Genomic DNA, 26,719 nt, shown 5'->3' with positions numbered 1-26,719 from the left:
ATAAATGAATCATACATACTATCAGATCCTACAAATCAAAATTTGTTTAGGTGAATGGAAACCTTCTCAGTTTTCACAGTTCTTTCGCTACAGGATACTGATGACTTTCTTTATTTTCACACATAAATGACCATCAAAATCTAAAATTTGAAAGTTTCAGATCATTTTGAAACCTTGTCTGCGAATTTCTGGAACTAGTCCTCCACAAATCAGAGGAGCGTTCTAGATATAAGATTATACTTATTATTTGTAATTTGTAAAGTCTGTTTCTACATTCCGTTGACGTCACTTGCGCATATCGCCTTGTTATCTGGACTGGACCTCAAGATAGTAATCTTATTATATCGTAGACAGACAATGACAGAATGCCACGCGTTCCCCGTGCACTCAGTTCTTGAGATCTTTTTAACTTATTTAATCATATCTATAATACATTTTTTCAGATCATTTATCATAATCAGGAGCAGGGATAAAAGATTAAATAATTTTCTCTCCAGCAAGCTTTTCCAGTTGAAAGGGCGTCTCTGTTTAATATTCATGGGATTCAATATTCCGGAAAACTATTAAAAAAAAACCTTTACTTTTCAAAGTCAAATCTGTTTTTCATTCTTTAGGGTGATCGTTTTAATTGAGCAAAAAAATTCTCGATAATTAAACATTTTACCTGGCTATAATTAAATAGGATGAATAATTTGTGTTTTTCAAGAAATTATAACAGGATGGTCGCAAAACTTTAAAAATTCCCTTCATGACTATTCGAATTTAACGACAGTCGAATTAATTACCATTGAAAATTATTTAAAGTGCACATTTTTGTTTAAATCCATTTTTTCTAATCAACAAAATTCCTTTAGATTTCGCACATTTTTAGGTAATCCATTTACATGTATTTCGAAAGTGAATATTTATTGGAGATCTGGGTTAATAAAATGATGTGTTTAAAACTTTAATCTTGGGAAATATTTATAAATGCATCCCAAGAAATTTTAAAATTATTATTGAAGTTCTTTAGTGAAAGTTTCTTTTTTAATTTAACGACCTTCATATCGGGCGGAATTCTGAATATCTAAATTAACCTGAGAATGTAAAAAAACTCAACTAATCCCCAATGAGCAATTTTTAAACTATTAACATTTTTTATTAATAAAAACTTTTAAAATTTCAAGCCACATCCTGTTTTCCCGGTTTAGTATCCCTATGTCATTTCATGACTTTTTCTTTGAAAAATACCTTAACTCAAATTACAACGTAAGAACTTTAGTTTTACCCATTTTCGTGCGTTTACAATAGATTGTATTGTCAAAGAATTGAAAACTTTTATTTTGAAAATTTGAAACGAAAAATTTCGGACAAATTTCTTGTACAATTCTTTTTTTTTCTTTTTTTGGAATCTTTTAATTTTTGGTTTGATCGTAAACACTGTACCTGCAGTTTAATCACGAAAAATGAGGGAAAATAGGAATAGTATACCTCTGAGTGCTTCAAATACAAAATTGATCAGCTTATAAGGCATCGAATTTCAAATTATTTATTTCAGCATATTTTTAATTTACAATTGTTTAACAAACTATGAAGTCGAAGTAAAATTTTACAATATCGAAATATTCAATTTCAAATTTTTTAATGTCCAGCGCTATATTAACTTGAAATTGTCTACACTCAGAAAACGATTTGGTTGAAATAGCAAAAATTTTCATGGTTCAACCATAGAATATGGCAATTAAATCGATGACAAAAATGTTGATAATAATTTAGGGGGGTTTCATTTTTAATTATAGGTTGGAAATTAAAAATATTTTACTCTATTTTGGAAAATCGTTGACAAAAACATTGTTCTTCGGTACAGTCAATGTGCAATTTATATTATGTACATTTGTTTTGAAAAAAATAATAGAAAAATAATACAAATACATTGTTTTTAATTAAATTTATAAATTTTAAATATTATTGCTTCATAGTTGATTAATTTCAAATATTAGAATAGAGAAGATTACAAATTACTATAATTATCATTAAAGCTATAAAATCTTAAATAAATATTATTTTATTATAAATTCTAAATCCCCGCATACTATTTACTTCTAGACTATACAAAGAAAATTTTGGAAAAGATTTCTAACCATTTACTCAAAAATCCGCGAGAGTCATTAAAGTAAACAATTACCCAAAATAATGTTTCTTTCAATAAACCTTTAGTTGATCTGACATTTTGTTGAAAGAATCAAATTTTTGTTGAGAAAACAAAACTGTTTCTTGTTTCTATAGCAAGCAAATTGCTTTTTTTTTGAACAAATTTGTTGCATTGCCAATGAACTCAATTAAAAAAAAAAGTTGTTAATAAACTAAGTTAAACAAAGAAGTCATATATAATTGGATTGATTTTATTCGCAGTTCAAAGACGTCAATTCAATGGTGATAATAACGCCTAATGTTTCTTTTGCAGCCAGGGATTTATATCTAGGAACGATAAACGCTGAGAGTGAAGAACAATGGGTCAAATACGTGATATGTAGCGGATGGTGCCATCCTCGTACACCGGAGTTCGCTGGAAATGATTCACGAAACCACATCAACATGCGTTATTTGTTCAGAAAGCAAATCCAAAACTTTGTAATCTATTATCTTCTTTCATAAACGACATAATAATATAAAGCATAAATCAAATCTTGACCGGATTTGATTGTTTTGAGCAAGAGAACGATTTGGTTGTTATAATTACGAGTATTGAAGCATGGACATTTGTCTGTTTCCTAAAAACAATTTAGTTTTGAACAAACATTGAACCAACAAAAACTTTGTTAATTCGTCCAAAACCAAGATTCTTGTTGTGCAACAAAATTTTTGTTGCTATGCACGGGGGCAAAGCGGGGCATATGTGGGGAAATCGGAATTCAAAATGTAGAATCACGGATGCGCCGCTGTAACTCACATGCGTCGCTAGTTTACGGTATATCAACAAAGGTTTCTTGAAAAAACACAAACTTTATTGCTTCTAGAATTAATAATTTTATAGTTAGGCCTACGAAATTGTGTCGATACAAAAAATGTTGGTTCTATAGTAAACAAATTGTTTTGATTCCCGCGAACCAAACATTTTTCTCAGCCTGAGTGAATCACGTAACAATTACCACAAAAAAATATTGCAAAGAATTCAATTTGCTTTTTATTAATCAACTTAAGAATACTAAGATAAACTTTTTCAAGAAGAGAATACATTTCCCGATTACGAGTTCGAGATATGGTCTCCATTCAAGAGAAATTCAGCAAGATAATAATCGAGAGATGGTTTCTTTTGGTTAGCATGAAATGCACTAGAAGTGCGTAAAGCGATACGCGTTTTAAAGTTTTAAACGAAGTGACTATATGCAAAATAATTTATTAATACAGTAAAAAAAAACTTATATTGCAAATAAATATATTTAAGCTAATATTTATTTCCATTCAATTGTAATTCTTTTAATCTACATGCGGAAGTAATTTAAACATTTGTACAATCTTGAAGTCTTTAACCCTTGTGTTGCCGCCCAAGAAAACTCACAGCGTCTGCCACCCGGGTACCTGGGTACCCCGCCAACGAAATAGATGTTAAAAGTCCATTGTAACTTGAAGTAACTATGTGTATTCAATCAATATTTAATTATTCATATTCTAGGAAGGTATTCCTACTTGAATATAATAATTTAATAATGTGCAGTGACCTTGGTAGTACTGAAACAGATATAAAACGTGCGCAGCTACATCGCAAATTTCTTGTTTCCGAGGAGTCTCGGTATTACGTCCAAAAATTCAAGAAAATTCAATTAAAAATGTATATATTTTGTTATTATTTATAAAATTATCCATATTTACTTCATATACTATATAACACACTTTATTTTTATGATATACTGTATGAAAATCATGATTTTTCTGTCGGGGTACCCGGGTACCCGACTGGCAACACAAGGGTTAAATTAAATCTTCAATTCTGAAGGATATCAATTTGAAATTTTATAATTTTCAGGAAATCAATTTACATCTGTCTAATTTGGAATTTCTAAATGTAGAATTATTCGATCTAAAACGTTGTCAATTTTTAAAAGATTATTGTTTACAATTTGGAATAAAATTGGTTACTTTCAACATTATCAATGGTTTTTGCTGAATTAGTACTGAATTGAAATTACATATCTAAATGTATATAGCCCACTCAATATCTTAAAATGCTCGAATTGAAGGCTTTTATTTCAAAAAGTTGAACACGAAACAAAGGTATATGTTTAATGACAATTTAGGTTCTAGAATGATGAATTCTAATTAGTTCGCTATAACGCTTGCAATTTTTCTGTCTTCGCTCAAAAAACGGAAAGCATTTTAGCATGCTAATCTAATTATAATTCATAATTCTATATTAACCTATTTTTTTTTAAACGTTACACACCACTCCGATTAATTTGGGAAAAAATATGTCGATGTAGACAACTTAAGGATATTTTTTCGATGAAGATATGACATGTTACTAAAAAAAATAATATAAAAAAATATAAAATTAAAAAAAAGTCATGTACATTTTTTAAATGTTTTGAAATTTATTTTTGTGAAATTTGTAAAAGTTTAGGTATCTTATCAGGATAATATTTAATCAAAAAAAAAAAAAAAAATGTAGATATACTTTTGCCAACGACGGAGGGATTCAAATTTTTACAGTTTAAAACACTACAAAAATAATGTCATGTGTACAAAAATTATTTCGAATTTTTATGCGTACAGTTTTCGGTAGCAAATAATAATGTATAAACATATTTTTTCCAAGTATTTCTCATCAAATTAGTTTTGTTTAATCACATCTATAACATATTTGTTCTTAGGACACTTCAAAATAACCAAAAAATGCAAAATTAGTCCTACGAAAGGTTGTAAAATTTATGTGAACAAACCGAGAAAAAATATGATTAATACATTTTTTTAATTTACCGTTAACTAAATCAAACTTTTTTGAAAGCTTTGTTGATATTTCAAAAAAGCTAAACTCGATTAAGAATTTTTTTTTAATTATGATATAAGCTTGATACATGCGGAAGCGATTTGAACATTCTTATCCCTTTATAAGCGTATATAAAAATTCTTCACTTTTCATCTTTCAAACTTAAAATAAGGAATTAAAAAAAATTATTTAAATAACACGTTTGTTCCGCAACCCTGATCCGACCCATGTTGCTAATCGATATCTGTAGCTATCACCCCAGTTGAAGATCCTCCCAAAGTTATCATGCCCTGGCATACCTCTCTAGCATTCTTCACGTCCATGCATTTTCTTATGCAAGCTCTTTTGTAACGTATATATACATAATTGTATCTATTTTGATGTCACGACAGCTGTGATCGAATTCAAGTAGTATAGATGTAGAATATTCAATATGGCGTCACACTTGTCGCTCAGCTGATTGTTCAAACAACGCACCCTACTTGTTTTTGTCTTTTTCTGAGACAGTTTTTTATTTAATTGATTGCCATTGCCATTGCCATTGCCATAAAGATTTGCTATGAGATGGAAAGACTCTCTTTTATTTATTTGCCGGGGCTTTGAGAAACCATAAATTCAAGGCTCGTCCTCGCTATAAATCCCTCGTGAACTACATACATACAAGTATAAGATCAGATCTTGGCATCCTGGGGAATAAGGAGCAAGTTGCTAATTTTTTTTCGCGCGTGATGCGAAACGCAATCGATGCTAGCCAAAGAAAGTTATAAGTCTCTCTTGTTTGGTGGGCAGAAGTGGCAGGCAGACAGGCAGAAGCTGAAGCTGTACCAGTATAGTAGCTGCAGAATCACGCAGTGGATAAAGGTTCGGACCAGTTCGGACATGGCGGCCGCGCCCCATCAAGCTCAATGACCTCACCGAGGAATCGTTTACTTTACTTCACGCGTAGGAGATCGCGCGTGGTATCTCAGCTTCGCTATATATACCTGTACATTCGTATTTCCTATATACATGTGACGATATTCCGAAATAAATGCTACATACTTTTAAGTCCAAAAGATTTTTCTGATGGCGTCGAGAAGCTCTTGTAATATTAAAAGGGTGGCCAGGCTATTTTCTGCCTTTCCCGGCCATAAATTACATTTTTCTCGATTGACTTTAAAGTGTTTAGAATGATAATTGCTTTGCGTACATGCATTTTCGAAAGAACTAAGTATTTTAGAAATTCAAGGTAAAATATATAATGAATATAATGTAAACTCTTGTAAAAGTGCTTTCAGACTTCACAGCCCAAAATGCTCCCAAAATAGAAGAGCTGTGGTGATTTCTTAAGAAAATAGGGGAATAATAGGAATAGAATAAATTCTTTTAAATAACATTAATGCAGGTAACATATTACTAAGATTTCAATTTGAAAAGTATCTTCAAAAGAGGTGTGCGATAGTTTGTTCGAAATTTCCCACATAAGTTTGAACACGTTTCGAACATAGAATTTTTCGATATAATTAAAAATTTAACTTCAGATCAAACCGGCTTATATAGGATAAAAAATTTCTTTTTGCATTTTTAAAAATCAAAATGACTCCTTTCTTTAGAAGAAAGGTGTAACCAAAAGTCAGGCAAAATCTTTGAAATTAGACTTATTGTAATATTCGAATAAATTTTAAAGATTGCACTAACTTTACTTTTAACTCCATTTTTTTCCAAATAAAGGAGTAATTTTTATTTAAAAATGTAATCTCTAATTTTCAATAAAAGTGTTGAGTTTCCGAGTTAAAACCTCGAATGGTTTTGAAAATATTTGACTTTTAAATCCGAAAATATAAATTTTCAACAAAAAAGTTACTTCACAAATATAGTTAAATTTTCAACCGAGAAATAAAAAATAAAAAAAATAAAGGAAAGTAGATAAATTACAAAAAATATATTTAAAATGTACTATGCACACCATAAAAATTACCTATCTTGTTTTAGTAAAATAAAAATACAAGGACACAAGCTTTAACAAAAGCTGAACGCAATAAATAAAATAAAAATATTTTCTGATGACAAATAATGAATTACAAATTGTGCCTAGAGAATTATATATGATTTCAAGCTGGTTAAAAATGTAGCATCAAAAGCAACCAGTTAGCGTGTTTACGGGAATCAAGAGTGAGTTTTATCGGGGCGGAAGCAATGAGAAAATTAGCCGATTTACTGCAGTTAGCGCTCGACGAGGCGCAAGAATATTCTGTTCTCGACATGCCAACAATGTTTTCGGCATTGGAAACACGAAATATTGTAATACATTAATGACACCTGCCTCTCATATTTTACAACTTCGTAGACACAATTCACGCTTTTCTGCGTAATCCTGTATTTCAATTAAACAACGAAAATACATCAACTTTAGAACCATAATTTGTGTACACGATACTACAGGCTATACACTATATTATTTAATTTGAAATTACTCAAAAAATTTCAAAATCAATCAAAGACTTCACAGCCCAAAATGCTCTCAAAAGAGGGAAAACAGGGTGACTTTTCACGAAAATAGAGAAATTGATTCTTTTAAATAAAATCATTCTAGATATCATTTTGAATTCAATATGAAATGCTTTAAACACTCCTCTAGGATTTCAATTCGAAATATATTGTATTTAAAAAAAATAGTTGAATTTTAAACAACAAATTTTCAACCAAATGATATGAATTTTTAATGTCAAAAAGGACGTATTTCCAGAAACAAAAAATTGAATTTTCAACCAAAAAAGATGGATTTGACAAAAATTATTGAATTTTCAATACGCTAATTAGATTTTAATAAAATAATTACATTATCAACAAAATAGTTGTTACGATATTTGCCACGCAGAAAAAATGTCTGCTACAGTATTTTCAGTCAAAATAGGGACAGCATAGTTTTTTTGTAAAGATCACCGAATTTTCTGCACAATTTTAAAGATAATTTTCAGTAATTGAATACATTTACAGAATTTTCTGAAACATTTACTAAACTTTTCTGTCAAGTTGATACCTTTAATCTGTAAATTCTAACAAAAAAGTTCCAAACATTTTATAGAAAGTATCTTTAAGTTTTCCAAGTTACTGGAAATTCTGTAAACTCTGCAGAATCATTTTTCTCCGTGTAAATTTTCGACCCTCAAAGATAAATTTTCAAATAGTTAAATTTTCAAATGCAGTTGAATTTTCAACAAAAATATTTTTAAACAACAAAGAGGAATTTTCAACTAAGAAAGATGATTTTTCGACCAAAAAAGACAAATGTTCAAGAAAATAGTTGAATTGTCAACTCGAAAACATAAGTTTTTAATAAAAAATAGAATAGACAAATTTTCAGTTTAAAAAATTAATTTTTAACAACAAAAAAATTAAATTGTAACCACAGAGATGATGTTTTAACTACAATTTTGAATCTTCAACCAAGAAAAAAAAATGTTAAAGAAACTGGTTCAACCTTCAACCAAGCAGTGGAATTTTCAACTAAAAAGTTCATATTTTCAGAGGAGAAAGTGGAATCTTCTACTTAGAAACAAATAATTAAATTATGCAACCAAAAAAGACAAATTTTCTACAAACAGTTCAATCCACCCACGAAATAGATTATTTTTCAATAAATATTTTTAAATTATTTGGAAAGATGCATTTTATAAAAATATGAAATTAAAACAAAAAGGATTAATTTTCTAAAAAAAAAAAACGAATTTTCAACAAAATATTTCAATTTTCAACCAAATGGACTAATTTTCAACCAAATGGACTAATCTTCAACCAAACACTAAATTTTGAAGAAAGCAGCAACAACTTCGATTCGAGTAGTTGAAGTTTCAACCAAAAAATATATTAATTTTTAAATAAAACAATAGTCAAATTCATTAAAAACAGACGAGTTTTCCACAAAATACATGAATTTTCAATCAAATAGTTAAATTTTCAACTAAATGGATGCATCTTTTCAAGAATATTTTTGAATTTGCAACAAATACAATAATTTTTTAATCAAAAAAGGTTCATTCTGATTCAAAAATATAATAGTAGAAATCAGAATCCAAAATAATGAGTTTTAAACAAAAAATAGTTGCATAAACTTATTGGGTTCTATTAATTCAGTTCATATTTAGGCGAACAAAAGACAAGGAAAAGTGTAAGTTTCTTGAAAACAGTGAGAAACAGAAAAATTTAAAAAAAAGGGCGGGTGGAGATGAAAACAATTGTATATTTGAATTTTGCAATCAAAATATAGCTGGCTCTTTTTAAATGAATTAGATATCAACACCATTATTTTCCAAATTATGATTTCTTTAAAATCGTGATAGTAAATGAAGATACTTAACACAATAATTTGTTATCTGAGCTTAAAAAATATAATACATTTACATACAGATAATTATATCTGGGGACTGGATTCAACTTGAAGATACAAATTATCTTTGGGATTTAGTGTGAAGTTTAAAGAGAATTTTCTATTGTTATTTGGACCATTATTCCTCTCTGCAGACAGACTATTGATTAATGACTCCACTCGCCGCTCAAACGTAAATTTGCACTTTTCTGAGTCAGAAGCCAGTGGGCGATAAGTGAACAAGAGATTTGGTATTAGAGAAGAAATTTCTAGGCCAAAGTTACGAAAACACGTGGATTAATGGTGTTCTTACATTTTCCGAAGTCACTTATTTTTCATTTACTTTGTGCATATAACTTCATGAGAAACAAATGAAACACAAGTGATTTTTGAAAATGCCAGAACACCCTTATTGAGCCCAGCGGGTTATTTGGAAAGTAGAAGCTATACAAATTAAGCAATTTTGATTTCGAGGTCTTTAAACGCAACAATAATTCGAAATAAACAATTTGAAACTTAAACGTTCCATATTGTACAGGATGGAATCTCTTTCAATTCGATAATATTTAAATGAAAAACCTTTCAAATTGTACAATTTCAAAAAAGAAGCCATCAAAATCGAGTAATTCTGAAAACAATGAAACAATTGAATACATGAGTATAATATTAGCTGAATAAGGATCATGCCAACTTTAAATGATCCCTATCCAGATGTTATTCTCATGTCTTCGATTCAAATTGAACATTTTCATAATGAGTTTATTCAAAATAGAACAATCTATATTTATTATAGCAAGCAGATTGAAAAAGAAGCTCTGAAGATTTGTCAATTATTGATTAATGACTCTAGTCATACCTGAAACTTATATATTTGCACTTCTCTGAGTCAGAAGCCAGTGGAAGATAAGGGAAAAACAGACTTGTTATTAGAGAATAAATTGCCTGGTCAAAAGTTACGAAAATACGAGGATTAACCTGAAATTTCGTGAAAATGTGTGCACAGAGATAAAAGCGAAACGGTAAACACTAAACAGTGTAATAACCATTCAGATTGTCCTCGGAGCATTATCGCGCTGCCGATAGTTAAATGCAACGTCAGCTTGAACTTTCGGGTTGGACTGGATCAAATAGCAAATTGCTGAACACGAACACTGCACATGTCGGACAATTATGTTGAGTGCAGTCACTATATGTATACGGTGATAAGTCTTTGTTTCTTTGTCCTTCAGAATTTTTATCCGTATATATCACTTAGCGATAGTGGTGCACTGATTTTTGTATTAACTATGCAAATGTTTTAATCTAAACCGATTTAATTTAACAACACAATTGATAACACATATTGTATATCCTAAATGAGTTATTATCACTTATACTCTCTTGGAAAAATGTTTTGTTATCAAAACCAAATATTTTTCTCAGTGATATAGGTATCATCAAACATTTGCAATCAGCAGAGACTTTGAAAATAAAGTTCGTAATTTATTCTAGAACAAAGTTTAAATTTAGATTAGGCTTCCGAAACACAACATTAATATATTGTGACCACCATAAATAACTTCAGTTCTATTGGCCACAATAGTTTTAATTAATTGCTCATGATGAAAAATTAAAATACTCAAGACGATGGATTCCAAATACTAAGTGACATCGAGAAAATATTCTTTATATGTATAAAAAAACAAATAAACCGAAAATATGATTAATTAATGCAAACAAGCAAGGCCAGACTAACATACCATAGGCCAGCTAACATACATTTTATTCACTTAACTTTTTTTTTTAAATAACTCTATTCCTAATGCCAAAAATTAAGGTTTCCTTTTGCACCCATAAGTTCTTTTAATTAAATTAATATGAAATTTTGGTTCGAGAGTGAAGGTAGAATTCCACTCCATACCCGAGTACACCGGCCCCCATCCGAGTTTCAAACAAACCAAGAGCAGCTTAACTTTGGTGATCAAAAACATTTTACAATTTACACATTTTATTTTCACCCAATATACCCAAGTAAGAATCGAGCGAAAAAATCTCATCAAAACGTTGGCGTTCAATTTGTTACATAATGCAGTTTGGCAACTGTTTGCACCGTTTAGATACCTGGGTATTTGTGTGTTTCGATTGTAATTGTACAATTTGAATTTGAAATTATTTGCATTATTCTGTACCTCTCCAAGACACCATGATTAATTTCCATTAAATAATAGCTTCTTCGAAATAAAAATAAGTTTATAAATATTATCACGTTCTAAAGCGCAAAAATACCTATCGTACCTGGTGGCAAAGACCTTTGAGTCTTTGAATACTCAGAACTACTTTGTTTCAACGACGCTTGTATAAAAGTCGACCGTGCAATAATATCTTCGCCTGCATTTTAACCTTCCAGTTGTAATATGAGGCCTGCTTATGCCATTTGTTATGGGATTCGAATTACTGACCCACTATGAGACCTACGTGAAGGTGTGCCGAATATTCACAATCTGTAAAAGCAACGCATTTCTACGAATTGTAACAAATGATTCATCGCCTTGAAGGTATATTATATCAACGGTTTAAAGTCCAGGTGCAATCATCATTTTAGAATAAAAGAAAAGAAGCAGACTGTATGATGTAATAATTACTAATAATTGAATTGAATATTATTTCAATAGAATTATTATATTCGGACTTATTTTATTCAATGGATATTAGTTTATCTGCAATATTATTGAAATTAAAAAATTAAAATACTCAAACTATTACAAATTAAATGCCATTAAACTGCAAAATTGGATATTTTACTTTTATAAATTAAACATCAGTTAAACGATTTACGGTTAAAAATTATAAGTCCAGGCTATTACTGTTCATGCTTTAAATTAAAACCAATTTGCCCTTTCAACTCAAATTAATAAAACTGTTAAAAATAACACATGTCCCAAAAAAATTGTGCTCTTCCAAGTCAACAAAAATTAAAAACAAAAAATTCCGTTTTTCAAACTCAATAAGAATATTAAAATACAAAATTTGCAGTTTATCTTGCAATTCACAAACAAAAAAATTGATTGTATTAATTTTAAATCGTATCAAATTAATAATTGTGCAATGGTTTATTATAGTTCATACATCGAGATCCAACAATTTGACTTAAAAATTAAAATTTTAAATTAGAACAATGAAAATTGTAACTTTTAAAGATTAAAATAACTATGATATTCTAACACTTCAAGACTTTCTGTTTCAAACAATTAAATTTCAAATTGTTTAGTTATAAATATTTGATTTATAACTTGCTCATTTTAAATGGACAGAGAAATATTGCTAAATATTAATTTAAAATGATTTAAAAATTAAAAACAGTTTATGAACAATCATTGGGACGATCAAACAGATCAATTTTCAAGGTTAAAATATGTACTTTATTTAATTTTGAATAGATTCAAAGTCATCTTGTAAAATAAATCATTGCGTTCAATTTTTTAACACTTGAACTAAATTTCAATTTTAATAATCATTAATTAATTTATATTTACAGATGATCACCTTAATCTTTTTTTATCCAATAATTTCAAGTTTAAACAGTTTTAATTCTTAACTGTATAAGTCTTTAAAACGGCATTTTTAAATTCTTTAAATTGAAGATTGATGATTAAAAATGAGGAGCAAAAATGGAAAATTTGAAAAACAAAAGATTTTAGAAATAAGAATTTTAAACTGATTGATTCAATATTTTTCTAAAAGTTAACAAGTGAAATTAGCATTTTAAAAAAGCAGAAATCGAACGTATTTTAAATTACATTACATTACATTGATTACATTATGTGATTTGAAATTTGTGATATATTTTAAGATTTAAGTGATTGAATAGATTTAAAAAAAATGGTAAAATTCACGACCATTTCCCGTGTTTCCCCGTTTAAAAATATTATTAATCTATAGTTTATGTCTATACTCTAGTATCTAATACATTTCTTTAGTTATGTCTTCTATAATAAAATCTGATCTCTGGTTTGAATTACACAAAAGAATAATAGAATATTACCGAGTGATGACATTCAGGTAAGAACCCAAATTATGAAACTGAACGACAATAATGTTAGTCAATAAGTTGATCCTATTCACTCGACATGAGAGGTCATAAACTAACAACAAAAGCATGTAAAATCGGGACCACTAAGCCGACCTAATCCTCTTATACACCTGCCATTTTGTGCCCTTTGGTATTGGCACGAGTTCCAACCGGTCTTTGCGGGTCAATACCTTTTACAACAAAATGAACTCTGAGAATAAGTCCCCTTAGAAATAATCACGATAAAATCCTATAAATATTTTTTAAGGTAAATATTATGTTGCTTTTTATAAAACTCAAATTTCCCATATAATCTGTGTTACCTTAATCATTTACTTGCTACAAGTGAACTTTTTGCAGCATACATATATATCAATAGGATTATTAATTATAAACAATTATGTATAATTGTATACATATGCGCGTTAAACCGAGTGTAAGTACTCTCGAGTACGCAGCGACAACAATTATAGCGCCTCTTTTTATTCGCAATGGCAAACCGAGAGCGGATGCGAGCAGTATCATGGGATGAAACTTTGCTGTGCATTAATTACTTTTATGTCTCTCTTTTAAAAAAATATAGCGCTGGGAATAAAAACTTTGGTTTACTATTACAGGGTGGTCGCAAAACTTTATTTTCGAAATTCCCTTACTTTTCCCTGACCATTAATATTCGAAAATCAGTATTTTAATATTGTAAACTTTTTAACGCAGATTCATAGAATCTCATTTAAACGAAATAAAACAATTCCAAATTAAAATTAAAAAATTTTAATTAATTCATTTCAACGAACAAAATGACTTTCCAATCATGAAGAATTAATTTTTAGTCAAATAGTATGAATTTTAAATGCACCTGAATTTCTGACCATTCAAATGAACGAAATATTTTTCGACATTTCCATTTTAACCATAAATATTGTTCCAACTGCATTTGAAATTATGCATTATAATTCTTTTTCAATAAAAAATTATTTCCAATATAAATTAACAAACATTTTAGCACTTTTCCAGATTGGCAAAGTCATTAGTAAAAAATTTCGTTCATTTGAACGTTCAGAAATTCAACCACATGAATTTTAATAGAAGCATATTCAACAAAATAGTCGCATTCCGAAACATAAAAGATTAAAATTCAACCAAAACCAATTGCATTTTCAATCAAATACTTGAATTTTAACAACAAAATCAATTTTGCACCAAACACTTGCATTAACAATCAAAAAGCTAAATTTTCAACCTACGTACTACAAAGATAAATTTTGAACCAAATAGTCGAATTTTCAAATAGAAAAATAAAAAATCAACTTCAACCAAAAACAGTAGCATTTTCAAGTAAACAGTTAAATTCCAAGTCGAAAAGATGTAATTTTTAGAAGACTGTTGAATTTTCAACAAAAAGATGAATTCTCAACAACAAATTTGTCCATACTTTAACCAAAAAAAGATTTAATTTATACCAAAAAGTGAGGAATTTTAAAAACAAAGACAAACTTTGAACCAGGAAGGTTAATTTTATACCAAGAAAGACAAGTTTTTAAACAAATAGTTGAAGTTTCAACAACAAAAGATCCATTTTCAACCAAAACTAGAAAAGTGATATTTCAGCCCAAAAATAATTTCAAACAAGGGGAAAAAGGGCAAGTTTCTAAAAAAAAAAAAAACAGTTGCATTTTTATTTAAAAAAATTAAATTTCTACTTAAACGGATACATTTTAAACCAAAAAGACAAATTAAAAAAAAGTTGAGTTTTGCACCATGAAAGAGTTCAGTTGAATTTTCAACACCAACATATGAATTTTTAATAAAAAGTTATCTTTCTACAAAAATACAGTTAAATTTTTAAGCCAGAAAGACCATTTTTTACCAAAACAATTGAATTTTCAACTAAAAAGGTGACTTTAACCAAATTGTTGATATAGTAAAAAAAATGGCTGGCTAACTCAATCAGAATTCTGAATATTTCAACCAGAAAAAATAGTAGGGGTATATTTAAACAGAATTCTGGTTAATTTAAAGACATTTTTTTTAGCGTACAATTTTTAACTAAAAATATGATCATCAGGAAGAAGCAACTACAAGGAAAAAGAAATATAAATATAAGGCAAAACTAATATTTAGCTTATAAGAAAAAAAAGAGAAAGTTTATAAGAGAAAAACATATTTTCCTTCTCCAGCATATGCTAAAAATAGATATAATTATACATTGATTAAAATCGCTTCAAAAATAATGTTTTTAATAAATTTTTTTAAAAACGATAGTAAATTTTTATTTTTATTGATTGACCTTAATCATCTCTTTTAGAACCGAAATTTTAATGTGAGAATCAAGAGACGTGTAGAATTTCAGAAAGAAGAAAAAATTAATGCGCGTCAGTTCATGTCAGCCAATGTCAGCCCATATGCTGATACAAAAACGTTCTCCCAGCGTTTGTAACAGCAAGAGATGCCAACGCATCATCTGGATAGGATTTTCACGTCAGACTCTCATGGGACCCATTCATATCACAGGTTCAGTTTTTGATTTTACCTCATGATTCTTTTCCCTTTTTTACACTTTACAGTTTACACTGTTACAGGGTACAGAAATAACAAAGTTTTATAAACAAAAGAAAATCGAGATCAAGATTAAATATTGAATTGGAATAACATTGGGTGGAAAAGGTACATTGATGTTTACATTATTTCATATACGCGATAGAATTAACGAATCTGATTAAGAGCCAAAATATCGTTTTCTGTCGTCATTAAAAAAAAAAAAAAACGAGTGCATTTTTATTGTGGGTATCTTTTAAGCGGTAACATTTTGAAATTTAAGATAAAAAATAAATCTGTATTTTCACGAATAATTTTATCCAAAATGAGCATGAAAAATATTTAAATTTAAAAAACAGATTTCCAAACTACCTCACTTTTTGGCTCATTAGAGACAAAAAAATAACAATTGAAAAAAGAAGCAGAAAAAAGGAAGAAGTCTACGAAACCCAACCCCTCACTTTTCTCTTTCTATGTCTTTTTATAATTACTAGGGAACCAATTGATTTTTTCCGCATCGAAGCAAAAGCAGATACAATAAAGTTGACATGGTAATCATATACCTAACGCGGTGGATAAATCCGAGGATATATCTTAACATGTGAAGGTAAATTTTGTTTCAGGTAAACATTACTCTGAGATCGAGATGAAGATTTTTTTTTGTTTTTTATTCTGTCTTAAGTAATTGTATATTTAAACTCTTTAGTATGAAAATCGAATGAAGTCAAATTATATATGTGCAACATAGTAATCGAGAGAGAAGGTAAACATTTATGTGCTTGAAGTTCTGAACGTTTAAATGAACGAAATTTGTGCTGATAGCTTTGTAAACTAAAAACAGCGCTAAAATATTGATTTAATTTATATTGCAAATATCAGATTACAAAATAAACTTTGAATACATTATCCTAAATGTATTTTTTGATAAAGTGAAACTGGGAAAAAAGGTTTCGTTTATTAGATCGTTCTGAACTTCAGGTACATAAACATTTTTGTTTCTTCATTAAATACATGACTGCAGATGGTACATCTGGTAAATTCTCAACTGGTAAAAAACTGACACGTTGATCCGCTCATTGAAAGATTAAGAATAAAATGGAAACAGAATCTAGAAACAATGAACAATTATAGTCAATATTTTACTTTAGGCTACAAGAAAATAACGATTTTAGATCCCTAGATCCCTAGATCCCTAGTTTAGAGGAATACATAATTTTTTGAAATTGCATGGTTTTATCATAACTTTGATATGTGCTTGAAGTTCTGAACGTTCAAATGAACGAATTTTTTTACTGATGATTTTTCAAACTAATGAAAATGGCTACAATTTTTGTTAATTTATATTATAAATAATATATTTACTAAAACAAAATTATAATGCATTTTTTATTGTATTTGGAACAATATTTATGGACAAAATATAATTGGGAAAAAATATTTTGTTCATTTGAACGTTCAGACTTCAGAACTTAAGGTACATAACTTTGATTATAGATATGAGTAAATGTCATCCCGTAACGTGTTCCTAAATACATTATATTTATATATAATTGTATATATAACTATATGATATACATAAAATATAATTATATATAATTATTAAATTAAACTTATTTTTTAGAATGAATGACAGAATTATAAATGAAGCGGTTTATTAGAAGAACCACATTTTGACGGTGAGTTTATGAAGAAAATACTAATAAAAACTGAATGCTATGAATTCTTGATTTAGGAACTGTTTTCTTTGAACTATTTCCAATTGCCGAAAATATCCGGTTATTTGTGCAGAAATTTGGGTACAAAAAGTACTTTCTCCAGGTTCCGCTATTTGTACCGAAATTTTAATACACGTAGCAACGGTCTTTTAAAATGGGTCAAGATGAATTGAATCTTGCGTAAAACATGTAATTTTTTCGTAGCTAACTTCAAAAAATAAATCAATTAAAAAATAAGAAGGTACTATAGGGCCAAAAAGATAAGAATACAGGAGAAACAGAGAACAGTATCGTCTAACCGCAGGCTATTATGACTACAAAATTCATGACTGTGATTGTCATTATTTAAAATTCAAATCTTTACGAAAAATTTAATTTCCTTTTTAAGTACTCCATCAGTAATAATGATAATAATAATAATAATAATAATAATTAGTATATTATCACTGTTTTATTGACACCGGTATAATCAAATGAGTTTCTCAGGTGGAAATTTACTACTGGCACTCAATTGCGCCATACTATTACCGATATTCTCATAAACAAGGTTTTATCTCTGAACATGCATATTGAAAGATTTTAACTCTGGTAGTATAAGTTAAAAGTTACCTTTTTTTATGCACCGTAATCAGAACACAAAAAAGTTCACAAATCAAATTTAAATTCCAAACTACTTTCTTTTTAATTGATGAATACATTTTTACCTCAATTTACCGAAATGTATGAATGTTTGGATAATTACTTTGTAATAATCTGAATAGATTGGTTCAGAATTAACTATAAATAAAAGTTTATATAAAGTTGAGGGCGCTGTGTCCCCAGGACAATTGAAATGGGATTCCAAAGCTTCTGGAGTTCGCCACCCAACATAGAAGCTTAATTATGCACTCTCCGAGGTAAAACCTTTCACTGTATTCATATTTCCCGATATAACCTTATAATATGGACACATCACTTATGTTTTTTTTTCGAATTTTAAGGGAGCGGGCGGAGTTCTAAACCAATATTCTGATGTAGGATGGACGTTTTAATTGAGGAAAAATGGCTGGTTATTTCTCAGTTATCTATCATTTTCAATTCTATACATTCAAAATGGAAGAACGAATCAGCAAATAAATTTATTAATGTTTAAAATGATACAATTCAAAGCTGTTTTAAATTTAAAAAATTAAAAAATGAACAATTTTGTTTTATACATAAAAATTCAACAATTTTACTTACAAATAAATTTATATCAAACAATTAAGTTTAATTTGAAATTATTTCAAATTCCAAAACAGATTATAAGTTTCAATCGGATGTTTACATTTGTTGACTGTTTAACTCTTTGATTTGTTCAATTTTTAACGTTGAATTCTGTAAATTGTCATTTTTTGAACAGACTTATTATTCAATTTTGAATTCCATATTCACAGTTAATCAACTTATAAACATTTCTTTCTATCAACATTATCAATCTGAAACACTTGTAATTTGTAAATGTTTTTGACTTCAAAAATATATTTTTTAATTCTTTAAATTGAAATTGTACCTATACTTAAAAATAAAGAGCTAAAATGTAAAATTTTTGATATAACAGATTTTAGAATTACTGTAAACTGCACGATGTCACAATTAAAAAATTCAACATTTGATAGAAAAGATAGAAAGATTAATCAAATGAGACGAAATTTGTTATATTTCAAGTGATTAACTAGATTTTTCTTCTAAAAATTAGTAAAATTTCTTGTCAAAACATAAACCCACTGTCATTTACCGGTATCACGATCTAGCAACCACCTTGATTGAATTTAAAATTTAAAAAAAGTTGAAATCAAATTTATTTAAACATGCATTATATCATGTGATACGAAATTTGTGATGTTAAAAGTAAGTGGATAGATTTCTGTTCTAGAAATTCGTAAAACACTCGGTCAAAAAATAAATACACCATCATTTCCCGGTCTTTCCGGGTCTCAAAAAAATTCCTGGCTTCCCGATTCAGCGGCCACTCGGCTGATCATTTCGGGATTTTCCCCTTATATGTGAATTAATGCAAAATAAGAAAAAGCACGCACCTCTGAAGCCGTTCCGTACGAAAGTCATGCTCATATTCACGTGCGCGGGCTATGTGATTCCTTGCTGGCAGCTTCGCGCCTCCAGCGGCCAAACCAACTTTGTTCTCGTAGCTGGCGGCGTTCAGCGTATCCTAGGGCATATCTGAATATTCTTCGTCGTGGAGCACGACGACGGCGCCGTTCTCACGGCAGCCCTTGTCTCTTGAACCTCAACGAGAGTCGAGCGCGTGGTGGTAACGCGTCGACGCTTCGCGATCTCGATAGCGCCTCCTCGCGCGTTTTCTCGTCGCGCGACACAACGGAAAACTGATTAGCGGCGACGGGGTCGACGGCAACAGCACCGGCACCAAACCCGAACATTAAGCACGACTTCGGCTAACTAACATTAAGCACAACTCCTTCCAAGGTGCACTTAAAATCCACGAATTATCAATCAATCACTATCCACCTTCATCGAGGTACATCGATACCTCAGTTTCCAAAAGCGAGAATATTCGCAGTCCGAAGAAAAATATTCAAGATTAAAAATACGAGCTGGAAAGGAAACTGAGGCGCTGGCGACTTGAGAAACTGAGGATGTATGTGGAGGGAAGAGAAATGGTTCACTATCACCGACGGCGGGCGTCCATCCGTGCGGAAATCGTAAGAAAATCTACTCTCTTTTTCTTCACTTTCGTATTTTGTGCGAAAGACGAGGAGAGTGAGGGAAAAGTAGGGAAAGAAAGGTAAAAACTAGTATTTAGGAATAGAAGAGAGGAGGTTGGGAGAGACGAGAGAGTAAAACCGCGAAACACGTCCACACGATGACAATGAACCCGCACTAATTCCAGCACGCACTAGGCAAAGTAGGCTCCCAGAAACTGAGCTGCGCCTGGACAATCGTCCGGTATGACAATTCTGTGATAATTGTCACAGATCCAATTAAGAAATATCCTCTGTCCACTACACTGGCGTGACCACTTTGTAAACTTTGGTAACGTTGTCAACTTCTTTTTCTTGTCATGGAGTGGCTGAAGGGGTAGGGATTTTGGAATAGTAGAATTTGGGGTAAATTGGAATATACAATATAAAAAAGGAAGAGAGAAGAATAAGGAACGAAGGGAAGAAAACCGGTGTTAGGGCATGGCAAGGCAGGCAAAAATGTCTGTGTTACTACCAGCTAGGAGTAGCACCGGTACGTTCCTAACTAACACACACAGAGAGACGGATTGGGACTGCTGGGTTTACTATAGGATGGGATGGATGGCGATGGCGGCGAGAGCAGCAGCCACCGCCCCCATGCTTTTCTCTCTTCACCTCCCCCGCAATCATCCCCACCCGCTTGGTATGTCATCCCCCTCTTTGACTGAGCCACCCCCACCAGGTATTGGGAATCCCTTCTCTTTGGAGTCTGAGAGTCTGACGGGGTTCCCCTCTTTAGTGCAGTGGCGTACCCGAAATTTCTATCACTTTGAAAAGCCCTGGGACGATAAGAGAACTAACCCAGGTAGAGAATAAATAGGAGTAATAAGAGTAAATTAATGGAACTGTTATAGAAGTAGAAAATAATCAGGATATCTACCCGATGCATTATTTTAAATTCCCGGTCATTTACCAAAGGGATTTTTTTAAATTCCCTTCTAAATCAGGATGAAAATTAAGTTCTAAGATTTCCGTTCCAAGTTTAAAATTCCCTGTTACGAAAATTCTGTTACGAAAATTCCCTGTCATAAAGTCTAAATCATAGTTATTTACGGAAATCCCCTATTCCAAAGTAAAAATGTGTATATTCTTTATGGAAATTCCCTCTTTGAATGTCAAATTTATAATTATTTACCGAAATTCTCTGTTTGCAAATCTCAACTATTATTCTTTACGGAAATTTCCTCTTCCAAGACAGAATTATATTTATTTACAAAATCCTCTATTGTAATTCAGAAATATACTATACTATACTTCTATTTTTCAAAATTTAGAAGAAGGAAGTTTCAAATTGTGATGAATTCTGACACGGAACAGAGACTTTATTCAATTTTTCTTCTTATAAATAAGAATTATCACTCTTTTCAAAAATTTCCATTCCATGTCAAAAATTCCCTGTTCCAAGTCGAATTATAATTCTTTACGGAAACTCCTCATCCCAATAAGTAACAAATATTATTCTTATCGAAATTTCCGGCTCTAAAGTAAACTTAAATAGAATTATAATCCTTTACGGAAATTTCCTATTCCATCTCAGAAAATTTTTTTAGAAAATTTCGTGTCCCAAAATAAAAGTTTTAACCCTTTGCGAAAAATGTCTTTCGCAAAGTAAAAATATAATTCTTTACAAAATTTCCTGTTCAAAAGTAAAAATTATATATTTTTACAACAATTCCTCGCCATAATTGTCAAAATTATATTTCTTTACTAAAATTCCTTGTCTCAAAGCAAACTTTATAATTCTTGAAGAAAGTTTCTACGTTCTAAACTCAAAACTATACTTCTTCTAGAAATATCCGATCCCAAAGTCAAAAATCTAATTCTTTGAGGAAATTCCCTGTCCCAACTTCAAAATTACAATTCTTAACTAAAACTCTCTGTTCCAAATCAGGATGATTATAATTGTTTACGTTTTTTAAATATTTATTTTATTTATCCCCTGTCCCAAAAAGCAGAATGATACATTTTTCAGAAAAACTTCCGCCTAAAAACCAAAATTATAATTCTTTACTGAAATACCCTGCCTCAACTCAGAATTATAACGATTTTATAAAACTCCCTCCTGCAAGTCAAAATTTTTGTGCTCGAGAGACATTCCCAGTTCTTTTCTGACAAATAAAATTTCAGGTCATTTCACGTTTATCTGTTTTCCCGGTGAGGTAGTCACCCAGATAAAAGAGTTTTGTACTCTTTAAATATGAATCAGTAAAATTTTGTTCACGAATTTCAATCAGTTAAATTTTTGTATTCAGGGACTGAATTCTAGCAATGAATCAGTTTTTTTACTGCTGCATCAGTCAATTTTAGTGAATAATAAGGAACCCAAAATGTTAACATACCAGGACAACAATAATAAGTTTTACTAAAAAGCTCCTTCCAAAGGAACATTTTATCCGCGGATATCATTTTGCAAATGTTAATGTATAAAATATGCTATTAATGTATAAAATATGACCTTTCCAGAAAATTTCTTTTCAACAACTGGGACATCGCTTATTCCCAAAAAATGAGTTTTTCCAGCAAGTCCTTCCTAGATTAAAAAGATGTAATGTTTTTAACTACCACACGTGATGCCTATTTTTGTCTAAAAAGTGGTTCAATTCCTAATGAAGCTCCTAAAAAAGGAACCTATCGGGTATTCTCACTGATTCCTTTCTCAGCTAGAAAAAATTATGTGATATTCAAAACAACATTAAACAGGTCTTCCTAGGAAATTCCCTCCCTACTTGAAAAGGCATGTGTTACTTCGAGGCACCACTGTAAGCGTCTTCTAGGAATAGTTCTTCAGGAAATCCTCTCAAAAATCATTTCTAGTGTTGCCTAAAAGCATATCATACCTTTTCAAAAGCAGGATTCCAATGAATTCATAAGATTTCACGGACTTCAGGAAATTTCAGGAAAATTTCAGTCGATAATTCGGACATAAATATAGCTATTATAAGTTTGATAATCCAGGGTTTAAAAAATTAACATTCAGATTATACGGCTTGATAGCTAAAGATTACTGTTCCAAATTTTGTAATCCAAGATCAAAAATGGTATATGATCAATTTTTCTCAGTGCTGTAAGACTTGTCCTGAAAAGCCTTTAAAAATTAGAGTTAAATATTTATTTTTATCAAGAGGCTTCCTCGGAGGTATGGCCTTTGGAAAATTATATCCGGAGAACAGGTTCTTTAGACTTAGACAATTTTTTTGAAGGGATATTTTGAGAAGACTTGTATTGTGAAGTGTTGTCCTTGCCCCGGTATAACTGATCCCATCGTTACCTCATTTGTTTAGCTTCAAATCATTATTCAACGTTTGACCCTCGAATGGCACAACTCGTTTTTATTACGTAAATATCACAACTGGTATTTTTCACCCCAAGTGTTCAAACGTGTTTTGCGCAGCCCGTATTGAATATTTTTGAAAACAAAATTATTTAATGTAGTTTAAGATATGTTGTTCAAAGTTAAATCTGTTTTATAGCCATTAGCTTAATTTAAGTTACATCGTATTCGTCCATTTTATTGAATTTAGTACGGTTAATTCAAGCTCAAAAATTGGTTGGGATATTTTTCACCCATAGTGACAGCTAAGGGTTAAACCATTGTTCATTTGCTCCTTCTAAATAAACAAATTTTTTCGTAATTATTATTTGATCAATCTAGTCTAGAGTTTTGATTTGATTAAATATCAAAGAATCTTATCCATGCTTTGTACTTTGCTTTCAGCTCATTTCTTAAAGTCATCCCTCTGCTCGAAAAAATGCAGGCTACGCTGTTGCATTGGTGAGTAAAGCGGGGTTGTCGAGTACACATGTAGCCCAGCATCCCTCCTACGGTTCCCCACCTTAACCTTATCATGAAACCGCCACGAGTTCACCCCCACTTTTGGTCAGTAGATGCCACGTATATCGTCATCTCGGCCCCTACCTGCGCGTCTGGACGAGTTTGCAGCGATCGAGGCCAGGAACGTATCGATGGAGAGTCGGGAATTACGGTTTCTTATCTTTGATACTCTGGGAGGCTGGGGTCTTGCCTGCATTGGGGAATAAACAACGTTATGTTAGCAATTGATTGTAGAGGCGCGATACAGTCCCCGAGTAGTGATTGTTCAAGAAGACGAAAGGGGGAGTGTCAAGATATATAAATTTGATGATTTACAATCTTTCGTGTGTGAAATCTGACAATAAAGATTAGAAAGACCTACTCAGTAGTTTACCTCGACTTCTTGATTAAGTGTTTTTAATGAAAAAATTGAAATTATTACTTGGTTTAAGTACTTCAAATTTTAAAGGGGTCGTTCAAAAACTAAGTCACACTGCTAGGGGGTGGAGTGGAGGCATGTTTTTCGACGATTTGTGACCCTAGGAGGGGGGCGTTAACGCAGAGTGTTACAACACAAATAGAAAATATAAATTTGAATAAAAATTTTTTTAAACGCTTAAAAAAATCAAAATTTGATATTTTATTTCACAATTACAGACTTCACACACTTTCCCTACTCCCCTCTTTCCCCCATTTATTCCGTTTATTCTTTTTTATTTAAAAGTTTACCATTATATTTTTAGTTCAGAATTCGTCTCTTTTGGTTGAATATTATTCTATATTTAGTTGAAGATTCAACTAATTTGTTGAAAATTAAATTTAACTGAAAATTTAACCACTCCATTTTTTGTTGAAAATTAATCGTTCTTAGTTGAAAATGCCACTATTTGGTTGAAAGTCGAACTCCTTTGTTAATCATCCACTTTATTAATTCAAGAATTCACTACTTTGTTAAAAATTGTTTTTTTGTTTTGTTTGAAAATTAATTTTTTTAACTGATTTATTATCTATTCCATTTTTGGTTGAAAATCGATCGTTTCTAGTTGCAGCTATAACTATTTTGTTCTAAATTCCTCTTTTTTTATAGAAAATTCTTCTTCTTGATTTTAAAAGGCCATGGATAAGGGTATCGAAATTTCGATACACATAACCAGAATGTTTCGAATCAAATAGAGCTGTGGAAGGGGCTAATTGTGCCCGAATTTCAGTACAAATAGCCAAATTTTTTCAGTAGGAGTATATTTTTAAATTCAAATACTAGCTTCAAATTGAACTATTTTATTGTTGAACTCATTTTATTAGTTGAATATTCATCTTTTCGGTTGAAAATTTAATTATCCATTTTTTTGTTGAAAATTGTTAGTTTTTAGCTTAAAATTCTTATTTTTTAACTGTTTTCTATAAAAATCTTATTTTTGGCATAAAAGTTCAACTTTATTCTAGAAAATTTGTCTTTTTGGTAGAAAATTCTATTCATTTTGTAGAAAATTCAACTATTTGGTAGAAAATTAGCTTTGTGATTGAAAATTCATATTGTAGATAGGAAATGAAACTTTTTTGGATATAATTCGCCTTTTTTCTTTGAAAATTCCACAATTCGGTTGATTTTTTTTTTCTCTTTCAAGTGAAAAGTCTTTATTGGTTAAAAATTCATTTCTTTTGGTAGAAATTATGTATTTTTTATTAAAAATGCAACCGCTTGGTTAAAAATTATTGTGGTTTAGTCGAGGATCTATTTTCGCGGATTTCTCCGTGTCAGAAAAAATATTTTTTATGTCGTTGTATGTTGCCGCTGTCGTCGTTTTTGTAATCTGTAAAAATCTTATAACACTTACAGCAATTATCCGACTGGATTGCCCTTTTGCACACTCTATAAGGATGTAAAAATAAAGGATGAGTACATTAGCCAGCCATTCTGGATAAAAATTCAAAAATTTGAAGCATTTTCAAAATTTTTTAGATCATTTTTTTAAAATTTTAAAATGTTATGTACGGCTATTTTTAATACCCGAAAAGGAAGCTAGTCGCGCGCGCAGAACTGACTATGAGAATGTGACCGCGCAGCGGGAAGATTTTTTTAGATAGGATAGGGTTTTACAATTTCTGCGGCGTTGCGGATTTTCCCATCATTCGAATTACATTTGGTCACCACATTTTTGTAGTGTACCCACCCGTCTCGTTCGCCTACCAGTGTAATCAAATTTATTGCACGACCTAGGTTAAAAGGTTCAATGGAAGATTCTTTGTTAAAAATTCTTTGTAATTTTAGCGGAGTAACTCATCATTTTAAAACTTGCGGCCAACCATAATTTTATTGTCTTTCGAGTTTGGCCTGCCTCTTTCTCCTACCTATGTAATCATCTTTATTACACTTAGGTTAAATTGAAAATTTTTTGTTAAAAATTCTCTGTAATTTTAGCGGATTTATCCATCATTTTAAAACTTGTGGCGAACCATCGTTTTTAGTATCTCCCGAGTCTGCCCCGCCTCGTTCGCCTACCTGCCTATCATATATTTTAATTTCATTAGGTTCATCTTTCTTCCTCGACCTTCGACTCAACATG

General features: G+C 30.5%; 1 protein-coding gene across 1 annotated transcript in view; it reads right to left on the bottom strand.

Moving 5' to 3' along the window:
- The window catches only part of LOC117182103 (zinc finger protein 1-like), a 53,144-nt gene extending 32,265 nt beyond the window's left edge, over window positions 1–20,879 (bottom strand). The window contains exon 1 of the mRNA XM_033375134.1: window positions 19,664–20,879. Within this exon, the coding sequence (XP_033231025.1) occupies window positions 19,664–19,697 (34 nt within the window). The 5' untranslated portion in view covers window positions 19,698–20,879. The remainder of the gene's footprint in view (window positions 1–19,663) is intronic.
- Between the last annotated feature and the right edge of the window lie 5,840 nt (window positions 20,880–26,719).

Source organism: Belonocnema kinseyi, chromosome 10 (assembly GCF_010883055.1).
Source record: "Belonocnema kinseyi isolate 2016_QV_RU_SX_M_011 chromosome 10, B_treatae_v1, whole genome shotgun sequence".
In the NCBI taxonomy this organism is placed as follows: Eukaryota; Metazoa; Arthropoda; class Insecta; order Hymenoptera; family Cynipidae; genus Belonocnema; species Belonocnema kinseyi.
The sequence above is the reverse complement of the archived record's forward strand: the minus strand, read 5'-3'. Positions and strand labels throughout refer to the sequence as shown.